This window comes from Desmodus rotundus, chromosome 3 (assembly GCF_022682495.2).
Source record: "Desmodus rotundus isolate HL8 chromosome 3, HLdesRot8A.1, whole genome shotgun sequence".
NCBI classification, from domain to species: Eukaryota; Metazoa; Chordata; class Mammalia; order Chiroptera; family Phyllostomidae; genus Desmodus; species Desmodus rotundus.
Genome location: NC_071389.1, coordinates 62103970 through 62127925, shown reverse-complemented (window position 1 = coordinate 62127925; position 23956 = coordinate 62103970). Strand labels below are relative to the sequence as shown.

Below are 23956 nucleotides of genomic sequence, written 5' to 3'. Positions count from 1 at the left end.
AGTCTTGAGGATTGAACTTTCTCACAGTCTTTAAATATACATATACATACATATATTCTCTTACAATCCTGTAGAGGCAGAGAATAGGAAACTGGCTGAGGCAGGCTCTTACTGACAAAGAATCGAAAAAGTAAAAGTTAACGCCTTCTATTCTACCTGAAACCTATCGGGATCCCAGTAATAATAGCCACCACATATTGAGTCTGTTCCAGTCACTGCCAGCTTATTTCTATACACGATTCCCTTTGATCTTCACAATAACACGAACAGGTTTGTAACACCGTCGTCTCTAGTACATACGCGAAGAAACTGAAGTTTGCAGAGGCGTAACAAGGTATTTCTTCCATTTTCATACAAGATTAGATTTAAGCTTTAATACAGAGTACGGTGGGTCTTTCCAAGATAGACCACAGTTTAGTTCTCTCCTCCCCCGGGTTCTCCAATCGCTTCACTTTCGCAGAGCTCTGGTCACGCGCAGAGGGTGGGGCGGGACGCACCCACGCAGCAGAAAGGTTTGACAAGGCCCCGCCTCCAAGGCGGGATCACGGTGGGCGTGGCCTCACGCCAATTCTCTTGGAGGCTCTAGAGCCGTAAAGAGCTCTAAGAGTCGTGAAGTAGCGAGGCGCGGAAGCGTTGCTTTACGACGGTTTGGAGGAACACCACCAGGTCGGCGTTTGCCGCTTATGAGTTTTCGCACGTGGGTTGCTGTCCGTCTTCCGCCTGTAATTCGTATCTGTTGGCGTGGACCAGCCACACTGAAGGACAGAGTGGCAGCGGAGGCCAGCGGTCGTGAGCTGATGGATTTTGCTGCTGAAAATGAAGCGACGTCTGGAGGCGGTCTCCAGCGTCGAGCTGAGGGGGCGCGGCTGGGGTTCAAGTCCAGCAGGGAAGAACTCTGGGGCAAAGCAGGTACGGAGGAGGCCGGCGGTGGACAGGCGGGGAGTGGACTGACAGGAGTGGAGAAAACGGGGGATAGAGAAGAAAGAAGTGGACAAAGGACAGAGAAAATGCACGTGGATCTAACGGTTGTGAAGCATGAAGTTACGGACTGGTCGGAAATGGAAGAAGGTATGCTGGATAGCCAGTGGATAAAGCAGGAGATGAAGGATGAGCCCGAGGTGAAGGAGGAGAAACCAGACACATTGGAGGTGAAGCAGGAGGTGGATAATAGTTTGGTGGTAAAAGAAGAGAAGGTGGATGAACCAGAGGTAAAGGAAGAGAAAGTGAAGGTGAAGGAAGAGGAGATGGTCTGGCTAGAAGTGAAGGAAGAGAGAAAAGATAACTTGGAGGTAAAACAGGAGATGTTTTTTGGTCAGAACGTAAAAGAGGAAATGATGGATGAAATGTGTGTAAAAGACGAAAAGTATTTCGCGAAGAAAGAGATGTTGGATGATACAGAGGTGAAAGAAGAGCCTCAGATAAATTCCCCCGTGGGCTCGAAGCGGAAACTGGCAATGTCAAGGTAAGGCAGGGAGAAATCCATTGGGGGAATGAAGCAGTGGAGTCCTCTGGTCCGTAGTTTAAAGGAAACCACACCACCAGCAAGATGTAGAAAATTAAGTACAAGTTTGGGTCCCTGGACTCATGGGGAATTGGGAATGGGGGGGGTTGTCAGATAACAGCAAATTCAGTGAATATATGTTGGTAGTGTCCAATGGGCAAGTCAGGAGATGAAAATTCCGGGGATGAGAAAATGCTTGGACCAGATTCTGGCTTGGCTTATCCTCTTGACTCAGTCTGTGTGTGAGAGAAGATAGAGATGAGGAAAAGTCTGATAAAACCAAGAACAACAAAGTGGATAAAGTTAAAATTAGACTAAAATGCACTTGAACTCATCCAGTTGTTTAGTTTTCTTTGGGTACTATGAATATTAATAATTTTAATTTAATTTTTCAATAGTATATAATCACATGACAGTGTTGGAAATAAGAGTGATCAGATTCTTGAGACTTTTACTATATAGAACACAGTGGGCAAAATAGAAGGAGCTGTAGTTTGATCGTAGTATCCCAAGATCCTAGAAGAGCAGTTGAAGACTGAAGACAGTGGGTAATGGCATTACTAGATTACTCTGATGCCTATTCTAGGTTGGGTGTGTAGTTGCGGAAAAAAGATGCAACTGCTACCCTGTAAATTTGACTGGGTCTTATATTTCACTGGGGTGTGTGCCTGTAAGATATCAAAACATAGCTTATGGATTGAAGTTCTGGGTATATACACACACGCAATCATTAAGAGATTGCCAGGAATTACAACTTAAAATGGCATTTAATAATCCTATTCTCTGATTATAGTAGAAAAAGAAGTCAAAAGTGAGAAGATTTTTAAAAAATCTAATACATATCACTAATGACATTGTAAATGTAGATGTGATTTGGAAACAGTTTCCTAGAGGAGAATGTTCTAACAATATTTGACAGCTAACAAGTATTTTATCAAAGATACGTACGTACATGTTATTCACTATATCTGTAAATTGGTTGTGATGAGTAATTGAGTGAGATTAAAATTTTATAAACAAATAAGTAGACTCAATAATTGATTATTTACTTAAGTTTCATATGGGCTTTTGTAGGTGTGAAACTTGTGGTACAGAAGAAGCCAAATACAGATGTCCGCGTTGTATGCGCTATTCCTGCAGGTATGTTTGTATGTATATAACTCTCTACCTTATTATCTCTACCTGTACCATTGTTATCTCTGAGTATAAAAGCACCTCCTCTTTGTCTCTTCAGCTTGCCCTGTGTAAAGAAACACAAAGTAGAACTAACATGTAATGGAGTTCGAGATAAAACTGCGTATGTTTCAATACAACAGTTTACTGAGATGAATCTCCTGAGTGGTAAGCCGTCTTACACGTAGCAGATTGATGCTTCCTGGCCACTGGCATGTGTCGTTTATTTTTCTATTTTGAAATTTTTAGATTATCGATTTTTGGAAGATGTGGCAAGAACAGCAGACCATATTTCCAGAGATGTTTTATTGAAAAAACCATTAAGCAATAAACATGTATGTATTTCTTCTAATCCTTTCCAGTTAGAATTCCTTTATTAATTAGATTCATTTTTTGCTCAAAAAATATATTAAGTGACTACCATGGTCTGGATCTAGGGATGCAGCACTGCCCCAAACAAAGTTCTTCCCCACATGGAGCTTGTGTTGCAGTGGGAAAGGCAGGAGTTGAGTAGAAAAGCAAATATAATTTCAGATAGAATTAAATGCATGTGGAAAATAAAGAAAGCAGGGGAGATTGAAGAATATGAGAATGCTGTTCATTGGGATGAGGTTGTGAGGGTACTATTTTTGGTACAGCGGTCAGGAGAAGCTTCTTTGAGAGATGACATTCAAGCAGCGATCTGAATGATGAGAAAGAGGCAGTTATGTGAACATTTGGAAGAAGACTATACCAGGTAGAAACAAAAGCAGAAATAACGACTGAGTCCAGAATGAGGTTGGCGTATCTGAAGAATTAAAACAGGAGCAAGGTGACTGAAGTGTAGTTGAGATGTTGAGCTGTGGACCTTACTTATTCTAAATGAAAGTAGAAGCCCTGGGGAGGTTTTGAGGGTGTTTGCTTTTTGAAAATTCACTCTTGTTGCTGTCTAGAAAATGGACTTCAGCTGGCAAGAGTAGAAGATGGGAAGAGGAGGACCAGTTAAAGGGCAATTGCTGTGGTTCAGATGAGAGGTGATGGTGGTTTAGAGAATGCTGTTAGAACTATTAGGAAATAATTCGATTCGGGATTAAAAGGAAGAGCTAACAGGACTTGCCGTTTCAATGCATCTAATTTTCATACTCTTTCATCCCTTTTTCATTCCTTGAGCACTGTTTAAAGTTAAAGCTTACATACACGAAATGTTTTGCAACTGCTGTTGTTCCAGAAGTTCTTTAATATTGTTATTGAATTATGTCATGGAATTATGTCCATTTTTAGAGACTATGTTAATATTGAAGTTGCAGAATTTTAATGCCTTTTAAACACTTCCTTTTATTGGTGTTACTGGTACAGACATGACATTGCACATACCTAAAAGATTATCATGCATCAACTTTTTTCCTCAAGTTTAATTACGCATATTAAAGTCCTACTTAAAAGATAACTTACTTTTTAATTTTTTTTCTTTTTATTGTGAAGTATGGCATGCACGTTAAAAGAGTTAACACCCATGGAACTATCACTCAGGTCTAAAATTAGAACACTCCCCAGCAGCTCAGTAGTTTCCTGTCACCCTCTTGTGCCCTTCTCGATCCATTCTTATTCCTGAATAGTTCCGTAGTTTAGGACTATTCCACAATTTATCTATTCTTTTGTGGGTGGACTTTGGGTTTTCTGTAATAACAAAAATTTAGAAACAATGCTGCTGTGAACATTTGTTTACGAATCATTTATTTGCATGTGTGCATGTTTTTCTGGGGTTTATATCTGGGAGTGGCATTGCCTTGTGGGCTGTACATATCTTCAGTTTGATTAGATGTTACCAAAACATTTTCCAAAGTGGTTATACCAGCTCCCAGTAGTGTGCGAGTGTACTTATTGTCACATCCTGTCCGAAACAGTTGGGTCAAAGTTTAAAAACTTGTGTCAGTTTGATGGATGTGTAATTTTATTGTGGTTTTTAATATGCAGATTTCTTGATTCCTAATGAGATTAAGCATTTTTCAAATACTTTATTGGCCATTGGATTTTTCTTTTGTGGAATGCCAGTTCAAGTCTTTTGCTCATCTTTTCATTGGTCAGTTTTTTTTTTCTTTCTGGTTTGTAGGAATTCTTTGTATTTCTTGGATGCTAGTTGATGGTTATACGTGTTATAAATATCTTCCTTTCTTTGGCTTTTTTTCATTCTACAGTGTCTTTTGGTAACTGATGCTCCTAATTTTAATATAGGCAGATTTATTATGTTTCATATATAGTTATTTTGTGTTTATGAAGAAATTCTTCCCTACCTTGAAGTTATAAATTTACTTTCCTGTAATTATTTTCTAAAAGCTTTTAGTGTTGCATCTCACATTTGTGTTTGTAAACTATCTGGAATTGATTTTTGTGTAGTATGTGAAGTGAAGTGGAGGTCCCATTTAATTTGCTGTATGGATAATCCACTTCCTAGCACCACTTATTGAAGAGTTCATCTTTTCACTATTGCTCTGCAGGACCATCTTTGTCTTACATCAAGTATCCATATATGCGTGGGTCGATTTCCGGCCTGTCTATTCCACTTGTCTGTCCACACCAATACTATGCTCTTCCAACTATTGTAAGGGGTTTTTTTTCTCCCTGAAACTTGCTATCTAATAGAGTAAGTTCTCCCACTTTGCTCATTTTCTAGCGTATATATTCTTCATAATTCTATACCAATAGGAAGAATCAGCCTGTTGATTCTACAGTCTTCCCTCCCCTAACATGAGTATTTTGATTTGGGTTACACTTACTTTATAGAATAACTTGGGTGATTAGACTTTATAGCATTGTATCTTTAAATCCTTTGTTGTGTTGTATCTCTGCACTTATTGGTGACTCCTTTAATATCTCTATAGTTTTCTCAGCGGATGTCTTGTACATTTTTAGTGAGCAGCCATATTAAAATCTATTGCAGTACCCTATCTATAGATTCTTTAGGTTTTCTCTGTCAGTAATTCATCACAGTATATTTCTATCCTTGATCTTTTAAGCTCGTTCGCGCACTCCATTTGGGGGAGGGGCGCCTTATTGGAATAGCTAGGACTTCTAATTGAATGTCAAATACTAGTGATGATAGTAGATATTTATGTTGCAAGTCTCAAGTCCACCTCTAGGTTTGCTAGAAGGATTTTGCTAGAAGGATTCACAGAACTCAACGTACAGTTCTACTCATGGCAATAATTTATTTCTTTGAAAGGATACAGAGTAAAATTAGTAAAATGAAAAAGCATTCGGGGTGAAGTCTGGAGGCATTTAGCCACAAGCTTCCAAAGAGTTCTCTACCGTTGGAGTCACACAGTAAACAGTTAATTCCTCTGGCAGTGGGTTGTGTTAACACATGTGAAGTATCATCTACCAGGGAAACCCACTAGCAGCTCACGCCCAGGGTTTGTATTGGGGGCTGGTTGCAGAAGCACCCCCTGCCTAGCAGGTGCCAAATCCCACACTCGCAGGAGTAAAGCAAATAAAACCACATTGTTTATACAAACAGTTTAGACATAGTGAACTTCCATCATTTGGAAAAGTCAGTGTAGGGAACCATTTATCAGTCAGTCAAATTCCCAGAAAACAGCCAAGGATCAGCCTTGTAAACAGAACCTTTCAAGAATAACAGCCTCGCACCCACTGTGTTAACGCCCTTGTACATCTTTGTTTTGTAACTCCTGATGATTGTAAGGAAGTCCTATTCCTACTTTGCTAACAGACTTTATCATGAATGGCTGTTAAGTTTTATCAAAGGGCTTTTTCTGTTTTTGATTATTTCTTTTTCTAATGTATAATATTCTGATAATGCGAATAATATAATCTTTTAATTGATTTTCTATTTTAAGCTAAATTTGCATGGTGTTTTTATTATCATAACAAAGCATGCTTTTTATACTTGGCAGACTTTAGTTGTCTTACATGTGTGTGGTACCCAGCTATTCATTCATTTTGTATTTCTGTTCATGAGTGAGATTGAATTCCAATTTTCCTTTTTAGTATCTTCATAGGTTTCTGTATCAATATGATTCTAGTTTCATAAAATTGAGAATTTTCTTGTTGGATGCATTTGATTATTGGAGTTAATTACAGGAATTATTTCTTCCTCAGGAATTTGGTAAGATTTATTAATGAACCAATACAAGCTTAGAATTTCAGCCAGTGAGATATATTCTTTATTATTTATGGGACTGGTCAGATTTTCTGTGTCTTCTTGAGTCATTGTTAATAAATTACACTTTTCTAAGAATTTGTCCATTTGACCTAAATTTTCATATTTTATTGGCATAACGTTCTTCATAATATTCTTCTTTATACATGTCTGCATGAATGATAGTTGTTTCATTTGTGATATTGGTTATTTGTGTCTTCTATTTTTTCTTGGTCAGTTGCTATTATTATTTCTTTCCTATTTTGTTAATGTGTCCTCTTAACTTTTGTTAAATCCTTCTTTTTCATTTTTAGTTTAATTGCAATGTGGTCAGGGAATATATTCTTTATTCTGAATTCATTCCTTTAAAATACATTGACTGCGTTTATGGCCCAGTATGTGGTCATTTTTGCAATGTTCTGTTTGCTTGAAAAGTAAAAAGTATTTTGCAGTTGCTGAGTAGAGTGTTCTACATACTCCTTTTGGGTTAGGTTTATGAATTATGTTGTTCAAATTATTTATAATTATACTGATTTTTAAATCAGTTCCAGAGAGAGGTCGGTAAATATTTCCCTGTAGATATACTCAAAAGGATTTGTGTTTCCTCTGATGGTTCAGTTAGTTTTGCTGTATGTACTTCAAGGCTAAATTATTAGATGCATACCTCAGGAGGTGTTATCCTTTGCTTGGTATTTGCATGGTGTATTTTTTCTTTCCTTTTTCTGTGGGCCCTTTTATTTGCTTATGTTCTAGTTATGTTTTTTCTAAGTATCATATAATTGGGTTCTCGTTTTTCTGTAGTCTGATAACTGTTACTTTTAACTGCATCATTAAGTTCATTTACATTTTGATAAAATGACCTATATATTTGACCTTATTTTTTATTTATTTTTTAATTACAGGTGATATTCATTATTATATTAGCTTCAGGTATACAGCATAGTGGTTAGATATTTATATAATGTGTATAATTTATGAAGTGATCCCGCTGGTAAGTTTAGTACCCCCCCCCCGACACCACGCATATTTATTACAGTATTTTTGACTATATATTTCCTGTGCTGTACTTTACCTTCCATGACTAATTTGTATTTGATCCTTTCACCTCTTTTAAGCAGCTCCCCAGCAACCCCCCCCACCCCAATGTGTCAACCATTTGTTTGTTCTCTGGATCTATGAGTTTGTTTCTGTTTTGTTTGTTTGTTTATTTTGTTTTTCAGCTTCTACACATAAGTGAAATCATATATTTGCCTTTTTCTGACTTAATTTCACTTAGCATAATATAGTACCCTCTGTGTCCATCCATGTTGTCACAAATGAATGGCAAGATTTCACCCTTTTGTATTCCATTGTTTATATGTACCATAACTTCTTTATCAGTTTCTGTTGATGGACACTTAGGTTGCTTCCATACCTTGACTATTGTAAAAAATGCTGCAGTGACATAGGGATGCATTTGTCTTTTCAAATTAGTGGTTTGGCTTTCTTTAGATTAATACACAGATGTGAAATTGCTGGGTCCTTTTTGTGTTTTGTTATAATCTTTGTTTTAAAGTCTGTTTTGTCTGATACAATTATTGCCACCCCAGCTTTTTTCATTTCCATTTGCATGAAATATTTTTTCCATTCCTTTACTTTCAGCATATGAAAAGTGTATATCTTTTGATCTGAAATGGGTCTCTTTTAGACAGCATATGTTAGGGTCTTATTTTTTTATCTGTTCAGCCATTCTATGTTTTTTATTGGAGCACATAACCATTAATTATTGCTAGATATATAGTTATCACCATTTTATTATTCATATTTTTTATTTTTTTCTTCTTAAAGAAGTCCCTTTAACATTTGTTAGAATACTGGTTTTGTGGTGATGAACTCCTTTAGCTTTTTCTTACCTGGGATGATCTTTATCTCTTCTTCGATTCTAAATGTTTGCCTTACTGGGTAGAGTAATCTTGGTTGTAGGTTCTTGCTTTTCATCACTTTGAATATTTTGTGCCAATCCCTTTTGGCCTGCAAAGTTTCTGGTCAGAAATGAGTTGAAAGTCTTATGGGAGCTCCCTTGTATGATTCTCTCTGTCTTTAGCCCTTCACATTTTAATTATGACGTGTGTTGGTATAGGCTTCTTTGGATTTGTATTGTTCGGAACTCTACAGTTCCTGGACTTACCTGTCTATTTCCTTTGTGTAGGGTAGGGAATTTTTCAGTCATTATTTCTTCAAATAGGTTTTCAATCCCTTGTGCTTTCCCTTTTTCTGGTACCTCTGTGATGTGAATGTTGTTATACTCAATGTTGTCCCACAACATCCTCATTAACTGTCCTAATTTTTTAAAAAATTGTTTTTAGGTGTTCCAGTTGAGTGTTTTTCACTACCTTGTTTTCCAAATCACTGATTCAGTCCTCTGCTTTATCCAATCTGTCAATTTCATCCAACATATTCTTCATATCAGCTGTATCCTTCATTTCTGACAGGTTCTTTTTTTATGGTTTCTATGTCCTGTTTTATTTTTGCTATCTTTTTTGTTGAAGTTTTTTCACTGAGTTCATGTATACTTTCTTGTAAGTTCACTGAGTATCTTTATAACCAGTGTTTTTGAACTCTTTGGTAGATGCCTTGCCTTCATTTTGTTTAGTTCTTTTTCTGGAGTTTTGCTCTTTGTTTCATTTGGGACATGCTTCTTTGTCTCCTCATTTTGGTTTCTTCCCTGTGTTTGTTTCTGTGTGTTAGGTAGATCTGCTTCATCTCCCAGTCTTGCCAGGGTGGTCTTACCTAGTGTGTATCTTGATGTTTTACCTCGTACGAATCCAGGAGATGTCCTTCATGATTCTTAACTACTAAGGCTGGGTGTGGGGTGGTCAAGCTCACTTCTCATCTCCGCCCCTCCTACCATTCTCTACATGGCTTCTTTTTTATATCCTTGGTTATAAGAATTCTATACAGCTAGTCTTCAGGTGGTTCTGCAGGCTGGTTATATACTTTAGTTGTAACTTTGATGTGTTTGTGGGAGGAGGAAAGCACAGCATTTGCCTACTCTGCCATTTTGATGGGAAATCCTATGTGTATTTGACTTTAAATGTATCACCTTATTGTGCTTTTTGCTCCATTTGGTTATTTTTTCCCCCTTGTCTTTTGGACTAATTGAGGTGGGTTTTTTTTCTTCTTTTTTTTTAATCACTTGAATTTTCTCCTCATTGGTTTAGAAGTTATACACCCTTTTTCTATCCTTTCCTTGGTCAGGCTGAACATACAACATGCTTAACTTACCTTACCAGTATCTGAAGTTAATCAGTACCTTAACTCTGTAACTAGACAATGCCGGGATCTTAAAATAGGAATTGGCAAACATTTTCTTTAAAGGATCAGATGGCAGATACTTTTTCCGTGCCATATGGTCCCTGTCACAACTAGTCTTCTCCACCATTGTAGCAGGAAAGCAGCCATAAACAGTACATAAACAGGTGTGGGGGGCTGTATTCCAAAAAAAAAAATTGGTTATAAAAATAGGCAACAAGCAGGATTTGGCCCTAGTTTGTTAGCAGTTACTTTAGAACTCTTTAACTGCATTTAACTCTCTACTGACTTTTCTTACTGTTTTTAGATATTTAAAGTGTTTTGTAAAATCTTCCTACAGTAATTACTGTTTTATCCAGTAAGGGTTTTTGGTGTATCTTCATATTTCCAACTTTCTTTTTTCTTTATACCCATATTCATCATCTTAGACCTACCACCTGAGAGATTACTTTCTGCCTCAAGTACGTGCTTTAGACTATCCTTTAAAGAGGGTTTGCTGATTACCAACTCTTAGTCTTTCAGTTGTTTGAATTTTTTTATTTCATCCTCACTCTTAGTGATTTTTTTTTGTAGAATTCTGAGTTCAGATTTGTTTTTCCAATGTCTGTGGTTTCCATTGTTGTTGTAAAGTCATCTGTCATTTTTAAAACTACCTTTAAAATCTTTTTTCTCTGGCTACATTATTTTTGTGTTCTGCATTTTCTAAGTATATTTTATTAATTATGCTATTACAGTTGTCCCATTTATTTCCTCCCATTTAGCCTCCTCCGCCCTGTATTCCTCTTCCCTCCAGCATTTCCCCCTTTCCCCCACTTAGTTCACGTCCATGAGTCATATATAAAAGTTCTTTGGCTTCTACATTTCCTATACTATTCTTAACCTCCCTCTGTCTATTTTGTACCTACCAATTATGTTTCTTATTCCTTGTACCTTTTTCCCCATTCTCCTCTCCCCCTCCCTGCTGATATCCCTCCATGTGATCTCCACTAGTGTGATTCTGTTCCTGTTCTAGTTTGCTTAGTATGTTTTTGCTTTTGGTTTTTTTGTTGTTGTTGTTTTTTGTTTTTAGGTTCAATTGTTGATACTTGTGAGTTTATTGTCATTTTTCTGTTTATAGTTTTGATCTTCTTCTTTTTCTTAGAGAAGTCCCTTTAACATTTCATATAAGAAGGACTTGGTGATGATGAACTCTTTTAACTTTGCCTTATCTGGGAAGCACTTTGTCTGCCCTTCCATTCTAAATGATAGCTGTGCTGGATAGAGTAATCTTGACTGTAGGTCCTTGTTTTTCCTGACTTTGAATACTTCTTTCCAGCCTCTTCTTGTCTGCAAGGTTTCTTTTGAGAAATCAGCTGATAGTCTTATGGGCACTCCTTTGTAGGTAACTCCTTTTCTCTTGCTGCTTTTAAGATTCTCTCCTTAACTTTAATCTTGAGTAATTTAATTATAATGTGTCTTGGCATGTTCCTCTTTGGGTCCAACTTCTTTGGGACTCTCTGAGTTTCCTCCACTTGTCTGTCTCTTTCCTTCCCTAGGTTGGGGAAGTTTTCTTTCATTATTTTTTCAAATAAGTTTTCAGTTTCTTGTTCTTCCTCTTCTGACACCCTTATGAGTCGGATGTTGGAACATTTAAAGTTGTCCCAGAGGTTAGTAGCCTCTCCTCATTTTTTTTTTTAATTTATTGTTGTTCAGTTACAGTTGTCTGCATTTTCCCCCACCAGTCCCCACCCCCAGCCATCCCCACTTCCTTCCCCTGATTCCACCCCGCCTTGGTTTTGTCCATGTGTCCTTTATAGTTGTTCCTGAAGACCCTTGTCCCCTTTGAATTATTGTTTCTTAATTTTCTTCTGGTTGAATATTTATTTCTTCCTTTTGTTCTAAATCAATTGATTTGAGTTCCAGTGTCCTTCCGTTCACTGTTGGTTCCTTGTATATTTTTCTTTATTTCACTTTGTGTAGCCTTCACTTCTTTTATTTTGCCGCCATATGCAATCATTTCTGTGAGCATCCTGATTACTAGGGTTTTGAACTCTGCATCTGATAGGTGGTCTATCTCCTCGTTGCTTAGTTCTTTTTCTGGAGTTTTGATCTGTTCTTTCATCTGGACCATATTTCTTTGTCTTGGTGCAGCTGTTACTTTGGAAGTGGCAGAGCCTTAGGTATTCACCAGGGTGGCGCAACTCCCTTTGGCACGTTTTGGCACTGTGTGTGGGGGAGGGGTCAGAGAGTGAATGATGCTGTTTGTTTGGCTCTCAGCTGGCTTTCAGTCACTTACCCAAGTACCCACATGTGAATTGTGCCCTTGTGGTGCTGATTCCCATGTGGGTTAGCTTGTGTATGTTCTAGGGCCCCATGAGCCCCTCCAATGGACTCTACTGTGAGACTGGCAGTGTCTCCCGCTGCCGCTACCACCACAGATTTTTACAGCCAGAGGTTTTGAAGCTTTCTTTTCCTGTGCTGGAACCCTGGGTTGCAGTCTGTCTTACTCTCCAGTTGTTCTTCCTGGTTTATCCTTGTGCAAATGGGGGACCACCCAGTCTGTCAGCCGCCATTTTGCCATGCATGCCCTCCACCCTGGCTGCCTGTCTCCCTCCTACCAGTCTGAGTGAATGTTTCTTCCTTAACTCATTGGTTGTCGGACTTCCATACAGGTTGATTTTCTGGCAGTTCGGGTTGATTTTAAATTGGTGGCTCCCATTTAGCCACCAATTTGGCTATGCAAGGAAGCAAAGCATATCTATCTACACGTCCATCTTGGCCGGAAGCCCTGCATTTTTACTATAATGTGAAAATGCAGATTTATTTTTATTTACCTTATTTGGAAAATGTTAGGTTTCTTGAAACTGTAGAGTGTCTTTCTTCAGTTCTGCAATAGTATCAGCCCATTTCTATTAAAATATTACCTCTGCCTTATTCTTTCTCTTCTCCTTCTAAAACTGCCATTAAATATGGCTTAGGTCTTCTCCTTACATCTTACCTATCCTTTAACCTGTCTTTGATTTTTTCATCTTTCTTATCTCTGTATTGCATTCCATAACATTTCTTGTTTTATTTAGTTCTTTTAAAAATGTTCTGAGTCACTTTTTATACTTTCACTGTAGATATTTTCAGGCTTTATTTTATTCCTTTAAATTTTGCAGAGCTGTTCTATAATCTGTGTATGATTCTTTTAAGTTTCTTGATATATGTGGAACTCTTCTCAGCTGCCTCTTTTTGTCTCCTGCTTACTGAGCCTTTTTTTTTATTGTTTATGCTTGTTTATTTTTTATTGAGTACTGCTTTCTTTCTTTAAAAAATTATTTGTGAGAATTTTTTGAAGATGGAACACACAGGCCTTTTTTTTCTACCAGGTACCTAGGAACATTGTGAGTCTGGGTCTGTCTGAAACCACATTGAAGTTTTAAGATTCTCTTGACTGCACAAGCAAGACAAATTTTCACTTCAACTCTGTGCAAGGGCTGGCCCATGACCACAACTTCTAATGGATTTTTCCTCCTCCTGTTCCATCCTCCTGTTCCAGTTAGACCAGTACAAATTTCCTAGCACGCTCTGGAGTTAGAGTTTATATCTGCTTCACCCTTTTCCTGTGACTCAGCTGCATTTAAGGAGAGCTTCCTAGAAGTTTATGAGGTTTTGACTCTGACCCTCTTGCTGAGGAGGCTATGGAAAGGGAAGGCCTGTATTTGCTAGAATTTTCAAAAGTGGCTTCATTACTTTGCTCACGTCTCTGAGTTCTCACTGTTTATGAAAACTGACCTGTATTTTCCTATTTCTGTCAGTTCTTCAATGCTTTTAGCGGTATTAAAATACATCATATATATATGTATATATATATAATATATACATATATATATGTATGTATGTATATTTTGCCCATTATCTCCCCATTATCTAGCAGTCTTAGATGTTTTCATTGTGAGAGTTGGTCGTTATAACCACTGCCACAGTTGAAACCAAAGTTCTGTAGTTATAAAATTGCATATAATTTCTTAAATCACTTTTATACTTAGCCAGTGATTGCTGGCCCTTCTTTTCCCTTGTCTCATGTCTTGGTTGTCTTGACTCTTTGCATTTCAAATTCTAGGTCCCCATTTATTTAATCAAGAAACTTGTTTTTATACTTGACTGTTTCTTTGTGTAATATCTTTCGTTAGGCCTGTTCTAGGCGGTGCCATGATTCCTCCCCTGAGTGAAGTACCTCTCTCATAATAAAAGCAGGTATATATTATAAAACCATCAGTAAAAGAGAAAGAACTGTATAGGTAGCCACTATGATTGCCAAATGATCTGGTTTTTTTTTGAAATCCCTTCTCTAGGCTTGTAGAGCATATGAGTAAAAGCACTGGCTCTGGAATTACGCAGACCTGGATTTGAATACGGGCTCTGCCTCTCAGAAATAGTTGTATAGTGTTGGCATTCATTAATTCTCACTGCCAAAGTGGAGGTAATGGAGTACCTGCCTCATAGTATTGTGAGGATTAAATGGCATTGCTTCTCGGCACAGTTTATGAAACATAAGTACTCAATAAATCTTAACTGTTATATTTTGAAAGTTATTTTATTCACTTTTGAAACTTAAGGCATTTTAAAATTAATTTGTCTAATTTTTTTGGTTGTTAGATGTACTTTATGAAAAATCGTGCCCGGAGGCAAAGTATTAACTTAAAACTTCTACCCAATGGATTCACCAAGAGGAAAGAAAATTCAACATTTTTTGATAAGAAGTAAGTTTCTAACTTCTTCCTTAGTATATCAGGTGTTCTGATTTTATTAAGAACATCTTTTTTTTTTAATTGTTGTTCAGTTACAGTTGTCCCACCTTTCTCCCCCATTGCTCTGTCCTGTCCCACCCCCTACTCCCAAAGTCAGGAACATCTTTTAAGGTTCTGTTGGATATGATACAGTGCTACCAAAAGTGTGGTCTGCGAACTGTTTGTTATTGGTCCGTGAAAAGATAACTATACAATTTGAAAATAAGCATTTAGAAACTTAAGCTGATGTTGTATAATGAGACTCTAATAAAAATTTGGACTTGCAGTGTGTGTGTGTGTGTGTGTGTCTGTCTCTGAGACCTAAGATACCATGGAAGTGTTTCAGAGGCTTCAGGGACAAAGCAGTGAGTTACAGCAGGACTCATGCACAGCTTTGCTTGGAGCAGCTCAGCTTTTTATAATCCTTTCTACCTTGGGATTCCACTAAGATTTTATTTGAAAGCCAGTGATGTGAAGAAAGGGACTTGGGAAACTTTTACTCTGTAGTGAGTGAGTGCAAGTAATACAACAGAGATTAGTTTGCAGCTGTCTGAAAGTGCTAGATCAAAAAGGCCCCATTAGTACAGAGTACTGTAAGGGTTCCAAGTCCTGTAAGTAGCCCAGTAAATTATTAGATAATGCCTTTCACAAGTCAAGATTCTGGATTTAGAGTTAAAAAAAAAACTTGAGTGAGTTCCTTCTTCAGTCCCTTAGTATGTGTGAAAACTTGTGCAAATTACTTCCTTTCTCTGGGCTTCATCTGTATGATGTGGGGTTTATACTAGGTAAACTCGGATTCCCTTCTAATTTTACTCTTCATAAATTGAAAAGATAGCATCAGAATTATTAGTATTCTAATAAACCTTCTGTCTTTCTAAAACATGTTATATTATTAGATGATGTTATCCATTTTTTTTTAATGTGTTTCAAGACATAAATATTTACAAAGGTGGTTTTCCTTTTTCCTGGTTGGTTTCCAGAAGTAAAGTAATGCCTTCCATTTATCAAATGTGATGGGATTCCTTTGCACATTTTAAAACTAGTATGTTTGGAAATTGACATGATTTATTTGAAATGTAAAGTAACTGCTCTGCGCCTTCTCAGATATAAAGCCATACACTTTTTTCTGCAGCTAGCTCTTTTCCCTTGAACAACATAGTATGGATCTCTTTTCTTGTTAATGCAAACCTGCCTCGTTGTTTCAAGTTGTCTGCTCCAACTACGACTACTCTCTAGTAATTTATTTAGTTATCCCCACATTCATGAACATTTAGCTTATTCCTAGTTTTTGTTACAAATAATGCTGTAATAAACATCGCTGGACAGATTGTTTTGTGTGCTTATGTGATATTTTTGTAGGATTAATTCCTAAAAAGCAGAATTACTGGGTCAGAGACTACATTCATTTAAACTTTTTAGAGAAATTCCAAGTTGTTTTCCCCCCAAAGTACTACTTTGCACCTTCATCAAAAAAATAGGTATCAGAGTACCTATTTTAGTTATACCAGCACTTTAATTGAATTTTATTCAACTTTTTTGACTCTGTAATCATTAGAGAGGCTGATCGCTTAGATTTTTTATTTCTTTTAAGAGGTTCCTGTTTATATCTCGTCTCAGTCTGTTATATTCATTTGAACATACATATTCATCAGTCTGTTTATCCTTTAATTTTATCTTCCATTTTTGATGCATTTTAAGTACTTGTAAAAAATTCTATAAAACATAGAAAGAGTAAAATAGAGTGGTCAAGAGCACAAACTAGAGCCAGGCTGCCTGAGTTCAAATTTCTCTGATCAGCATCTTCTGGCTGTGTGACCTTAAGGCAATGCACATAACTACTTTGTGCCGCAGTTTCCTCACTTATAAGGTGGGACTAGTAATAAATCAGGGTTAAACCAGTTTTCATTTCCATTTGTAGTACCATATGAGAATACCTGTTTAAATATCTCACTAGTACCGAGTTGACTCTTTTTCTAAAAAACTTACCAATTTTGCCCTGGGTCAGGTGGCTCAGTTGGTTGGAACATCATCCCATGCACCAAAAGATTGTGGGTTCAATCCCTGATTAGGGCACATGTCTAGGTTGTGGGTTTCATCCCTGGTCAGGGTCTGTATGGGAGGCAACCAATCAACATTTCTCACATTGATGTTCTCTGCACCCCTGCCCCCGCTCCTAAAATCAATAAAAATAACCTCAGGTGAGGGTTGAAAAAAAGTTACCAATTTTAAAGTTTGAAATAGTATTTCATTTTAATTTCACTTCATTCCACTAAGATATGGAATATTTGCACACAAGTTTAAGAGTAACATTTTTTAATTTAGTCTGCTAGTTACAATGAGCTGTCATTCATCTTGGGAGTCAGTTCAGTGGGGGAAAAACTTTAATCTGATTTTTTCCATTTCTTCATTGTTAAATGGCCCAGCATATTTTTAAAGGAAAAATGGTTTTGCTACTAACTGAATTTAAAATGTCTGTCTTCAGATGTTGGATGAATAATAAAGCATTAACATGACTTCCCAGCTAGTTGAAAGGCATCCTTAAAGAATATTACTGCTTAGTCAGCTTGGAAGTCTCTTTAATCCCAATATTTTGTTTATTCTTTTTTTTTTTTAATATTTATTTATCTTTAGAGAGAAGGGAAGGAAGGGAGAGAGGGAGAGAAACATCGATATGTGAGAGATACATCAATTGTTGCCTCTCACACGCCCCCAACTGGGGACCTGACCCGCAATGTAGGCAAGTGCCCTGACTGGGAATTGAACCAGCAACTTTTTGGTTCACAGGCCAGCACTCAACCCACTGAGCCACACCAGCCAGGCCTATTTTGTTCATTCTTATTTAGCATTTTCATCAATGATTTAAATCTTGGCACTATTGATATTTTCAGCCAGAGAAACGTTTGTTGTAGAAGTCTGACTTGTGCATTATGCTAAGTGAAATAAGCCAGGCGGTGAGGGACAAATACCATATGATCTCACCTTTAACCGGAACATAATCAACAAAAGAAAAAAGCAAACAAAATATAACCAGAGACATTGAAATTAAGAACATTGTAGCAATAGCCACAGGGTAGTGGGGTGGGGATAGTGGGGACAGGGGTCTATAGGAGCTACTATAAAGGACACAAGGACAAAATCAACGGGGAGGGTAGAGTTGGGAGAGGGAGGTGGGACTGGCTGGGGTGGGGTGGAGGAAAGGGGAGAAAATGCAGACAATAGTAACTGAATAAAAATAAAATAATTAATTTAAAAAAAAGAAGTCTGGCTTGTGCATTTTAGGGTGTTTAGCAGTATCCTCCAGATGTTGGTAACACACACGCACACACCCTCTGTTGTGATAACAAAAATGTCTTGTAGGATGTCCCCTGAGGTAGGGCAGAGGGAGAGGCAAAGTCACCCTTATTTGAGAAGCACTGATTTAGATGAAAACAGAAGACATGCTTACTGAACTTAATGCATGGCAAAGTCAGGACTACAGAAAATTTTGATTGGTAAAAGGTGGAGTAAGATAAATAAGTAAGGCCCTGTACTGTAGGGGTAGACTATGGGAGAAACACACACACACACACACACTTAGAATTACCTTCTTTGAGATACCTGTGTTTTCTCAGCCATTCAATATGAACATGGCCAAGATTTTGGGTAATGGTAGTGTTTGTTAGAAGGAGTGAAGAAGCAAATGCTAAATCTTTTAAAAGAATTGTTTTCACCTCTTTTCTCTCTTGTGTTTCTAAGAGACTCGTTTTCAATGCTTTTCTCATCTGTCAAAAGTGGTTAAGGCTTTGACTTAAATAAACCTGTATTTCAATACTGCCTCTACCATTTGGTACACGTTAGGTGATCTTGGGCAAGATCAAACTTACTGGGTTGTTGAGAGGATTGAATGAAGTAATACTATAGTACCTGGCACTTAGTAAATAATACTCAGTGACTTTTTTGTCTGAAATTCTGAGGTATAGTACATTTACTGTATTATATTCACCCCCAGTAGGTCTGGGGCATCACTACATAATCAGTCCGTACGTTTCTGCAGTGAAACCTAGAACTGTTTATAGTGTACAGTGGCGCCTTGGTACTCATCATTAATTCATTTCAGAACTCGAAACGAGTGCTACAACTGACAAGTACTAAACCACGAAGCATTTTCTCTTGGGGGAGAGGGGGAACGTGGCACCATGACTCACACAAGAAGCACCCAGTGCTGAAACATTTTTTTCCTCCTCAAAATGCGATGAGTATGGGGTTTGGCGAGTTCTGGAGCTGACGAGTACCGAGGTATGACTGTAAATGGGCTCAGTCAGGTTTTGCTGCACAGGGAGTTAGGAAAAAACTTATATTTTTGAGATTTGGGGATTTAGGATTGTGGTCCTACACGAAGATTATTATTATTATTCCCTGGGTGTTACATTAGTCCTTTATTTCAGTAGCTTGACCTATAATATAGTCAAGAACTCAAACTAAACTTTTTAAAATCAAATGTTCAAGTGGTAACTTGAGCATCTGAGTAAAGAATCCTTTAGGTATTTTTGTAACTTTTCTATAAAGTCTGATATTTCAAAATAAAAAAGTTTTTTTAAAAATTTAAATAACCCCCATATGAAGTTTGACTAAGGCGCTATTGTGCTTGAATTACCTCTGTAGAACTATCAGTAGGTTATGTGGCAGCAGACTCTATAGGACACATAGGTTCATTCAAACCCAGGTGTCCTGTCCTTCATAGCAGGAGTTTGGACCAGTATCACTCTGAATCTCCTAAAGTCACTTAAAAAATTATGTGATGTGTGAATATTTTTAAGGTTAAGAACTGTAATTTTCATTTTATAGTCAAAGTGGGATGTAACACTAACCAGTCTGTGAAGTCAAAAATGTAGTGTTTAATAACAATGAATTTCAGAGGACTGATGAATTTGCAGGAACATCATAATAGAAAGCTTTAAAAAATAAAATGAAATAAAAGCTAAGGGATACTTATGTCAAGAATAAGTGAGCCAAAACAAGGCCACCGTTCTCTATGAAAAAGAGGAGCTTGATACGAAATATGTCCAATAGGAGGCTCCCCTACTTATTTTGGAGCAGATCCCAAACAACTGCTATAAAATAATGATTCTTCAGAGGCGTCTTCTTTACCTCATCTCTTTGTGGGGCATGTAGCTTTATGTTCACTTTCACTCAATGCTAATCAAAACCTGGTGAAAGAAAGATGAAGAATCTATATGAAGAAAACTGAAAGTCTACCAAATGGCTTAAAAGATTTGAACAAATGGAGAAAAGTACCTTGTTTGGGGGAGATTCAATATTTCAGAAATAACATTTATTTCTTAAATGAATGATCTTTAAATCTGATGTGATCCTAATCAAAATACTAATGGGATTTTTGTTATTAACCTGGGTGGGTTTTTTTTTTCATTTTTGTTTGTTTGTTGTTGAGAAGGAAAGGATTCATGATAAAATGCCTGAAGTTCATTTTGAAGAATAAACATGGATAAGACCAGGAAGAACCTGAGGAAGAAGAGTAATGGGGCTGCACTCAAAAGTTTATGAAATTCTCATAAAGTTTTATGGTGTTGACATAGATTTTATAGTTATCTTAGATTGTAGAAAATAAACACAGATATTGCTACTCTATTACACGATCAAGATAGCATTTCAAATTAATACAGATACTTACTCCATAAATGAGGTTGATACGTTAGCTTGCGATTTGGTGGGGAAAAGCTGGATTTTTTACTAGAACTTCCTGGTGGGTAAAACTTAAAATGAAATAAAATATAATGGGATATTTTCCTAATCTTGAAGAGAGGAAACATACCATCCAGAGCCATAAAGGGGAAAAAAACTAAATTTACACAAAATGTTAAAAAAAAAATTGTATGGCAATAAAAGGCCGTAATAAAGTCTAAAGACTGGACAAAAAAGTCTTTAACATATATGACAAAGAATGTTTATGCATTAGTAAGGAAAAAGTCAAGCAACTTAAGGAAAAGGAGCAAATGATAAGAATAGATGTTCATAGAAAGCTGTGTATATACATACATAGTATATGGTTACAAGCATATATTAATAATATCTAATATAAAGAAGGTATGGGTGCCCTGGCTGGTGTGGCTTAGTGGATTGAGCACTGGCCTGCAAAACAAAGGGTCACCGGTTCAATTCCCAGTTAGGGCACATACCTGGGTTGCAAGCCAGGTCCCCAGTAGGGGGCACTCCAGAGGCAACCACACACTGATGTTTCTCTCCCTCTCTTTTTCCCTTCCCCTCTCTAAAAAAATAAACAAATAAAATCTTTAAAAAAAAAAGAAGAAGAAGAAGAAGGTGGTATGGGTTAGCCAGGGCATTTTCCTCTTCCACTGTTCTTGAGACTATTAATTAATAGTCATTTAGAAGGCTATTTGATAATATTTTTCAAAATGTTATGTATGTCCACTCAAGGAATTTAGCCCACAAATGTATTAGTATAGTTCACAGAGATATATGTACACAGAATCTATCACAGCATTGTTTTTAATGGTCTGAAGACTAAAAAACCTCAAGAACTTACAGTATGGGACTGAGTTAATGATGGTACTGTCGTGCAGCGGCATTCTATGTAGTCATTAAATAAAAAGGTAGATGTAAAAGTAGTTATGGAATGGCATCTGATTATTTAGTGCAAAAAATATGCTGTAGTTTAAACAGTAACCTGAAAGATAGGAAGCTCACTTTTTCTATTGACATAAAATTTACATGCAATGAAATACACAAATTGTATTTGTTGGTTTTTGACAAATGCATATACCTATAGAACCTACTCCCTATGAGTACATAGAACGTTACTGTCACCCCAGAAAGGTTTTCCCCAATTAGCTCCTCTCCTCCCCAAAGATAATACCTGTTCTAATCTTTTTCCTGAATATGTTGCCTGTTTTAAAATTTCATATGTGTGATATCCTATAGCTTACCCTTACTTTTGCATGATAGCTGAATGTGAACTATCCTAAGTTGACACTTATTTTAGTACTTCATTTGTTTATTCCATTTCTCCCTTTTGCCACTGTTGAGAATACTGTTGTTTTATATAGTCTTTTTTTTTTAAGTTGCTTTTAAGATCCTAATTTTATCTTTGGAGTTCTGAAGTTTCATTATGCAGGTGTTTTTTATTTATCTTCCTCGAGATTTGTTGTCCTGAATATGACAGTTGTGGACAATTCTGATGAATTATCTTTCTTATTTCTTTGTCTTTGCTACATTCTGGGTAATTTACTCAGCTATATTACCCAAGTCATTGTCTCTCCTCATCTGTGTCTAATTAATCTGGTCTTTAGACCATTTTGTTCTGTTTGTTTCAGTTACGTTTTTTATTTTTAGAATTCTGTTTCTTTCCCAAATCTGTCTGATCTTTAAGATGGAATTGTATTCCTTTCTCATGTTGTAAGCACCCCTCTGTTTACTAATTTAGGATATTTATTATCTGTGTAAGTAATTCCAGTATATGAAAGGCCTGGAAATCTGTTACTACTGCTTGCTGTTTCTATTGACTCTTGATTATGGTGGCTTGTTTTCTTTTTTCCTAAAATGGAATTGTGAATTCAAGAAGGTAGTGCACATTTGCATTTGCCAGATACCCTGTGGCACCAATCCAGAACCCTCTTTAATTTCTTAGTCTGAAGTTGCTCAGACTAACTATACTACTAGTAATAATCTGAAACTCAAACGCATTTGAAGAAACTTCAGTTAGGCATTCTCTATTGAAACCTTCCTCCCCATCCCATTTGCCTTATTCTGTCCCTAAAACTGAAGCTGAGGTCTACAAGCTTCCTTGTTGTCTCTTTTTGCGAATGGACAGCATTTTTCTGGTTCACCTTTTCACTGGCTTTATGCAGTGATCTCAGTTTGAGGTCTCCAGTTTAGGTGTGCCCAGGTTCTTGCCTCATGTCACCCAGTGACTATTGAAACATGAGCCTCTTGGTTATCAAGATTGGCAGAGGTCTCCAGAGTGTGTGTATCTTGAGCATTCCACTGTGGTTTTCAGTTCCTGCTTCCTTTGGCCTAAGATTTTTCTTTCTTTGTGATGAGCCCAGTGTGTTTGTTCTGTTTCTCTCCAGGGTTTCATACTATATGCTGTTGGGAGGGTTTTCAGATGATCATCTTTACCATGTTGCCTTAATTGTTTAAAACAAGCACTGGCCCCAGTACAAAGGTAAGGTCAGTAGTAGGAAAAGAGGTGGATCCAGAAGGCATGATAATTACTGTTTACCCTGCAGTTCTTGGAATTTCTCTGATATAACCATATATATGGAAAATGAAATATGTACAAAGATAGTACAACATTATTTTAATAGCAAAATGTAGTATGAATTTAAATATTCATTAATAGTGGACTGCCTAAATTACAGTATACCTTTACAATGGAAAAAGAATGAAACAGCTCTTTTAGTTGTATTTTAGTATTTTGCTACAGGAAGCTGTCAATATCCCACCTGGAGACTGTGTGGCTCTCATTTGGCTCCATAAATTCCTCCTTTTATTTTCTGGCTCTTTGAGTCTGAGGATTCAGCAGTGAGGTGGGGAATGTACTTTGACTTGTCAATTGGAAAAAAAAAGAATTATACCTAGACCTTTCCCAGTAATGTCTTTAGCTTAACTCCAGGCCTGGACTCTTACATGTGGGCTCACCACCCATCTCCCAGAAATGGGCCCAACTTTTGATCTTCTCCCCACACTTTGTTTCCACCTGACCTCAACCCTCAGTCCTAAGCACACCAGTCCTCCTTACCATTCCTTTACCACTGTCAGCTTAGAACTGTATTTCTAACTTCCTTTTGGCCCAGGGCTCTTTAGCTCTCTATGGGTCTCTCTTAGACTTATTAAGATAGTAGGTATGTGCCCATTACTAGACAAAAGTGTGAATGAATATTTGAGCTACAGCCTGTTTTAGAAGCTAGCCACTAGATGTCTCTCTTGTAAAGAAATAACCTATTATGAATTCAAAAATTACTTTTTGTTCTTTGGATAAAATTACAACATTCTAGTTATATTGCAATGATACACCCATCCACCTCTGCATTAGGCAGTAGCACTTTTTCCCCCAAACAGTTACTTTTTTTGCATGGTGTTTTGTAAGTT

General features: G+C 37.1%; 1 protein-coding gene across 1 annotated transcript in view; it reads left to right on the top strand.

Moving 5' to 3' along the window:
* Window positions 1-648: 648 nt before the first annotated feature.
* The window catches only part of ZNHIT6 (zinc finger HIT-type containing 6), a 62481-nt gene continuing 39173 nt past the window's right edge, over window positions 649-23956 (top strand). The window contains exons 1-5 of the mRNA XM_024565548.4: window positions 649-1462; window positions 2576-2641; window positions 2736-2842; window positions 2924-3009; window positions 14721-14824. Coding sequence (XP_024421316.2) covers window positions 684-1462; window positions 2576-2641; window positions 2736-2842; window positions 2924-3009; window positions 14721-14824 — 1142 coding nt within the window. The 5' untranslated portion in view covers window positions 649-683. The remainder of the gene's footprint in view (window positions 1463-2575; window positions 2642-2735; window positions 2843-2923; window positions 3010-14720; window positions 14825-23956) is intronic.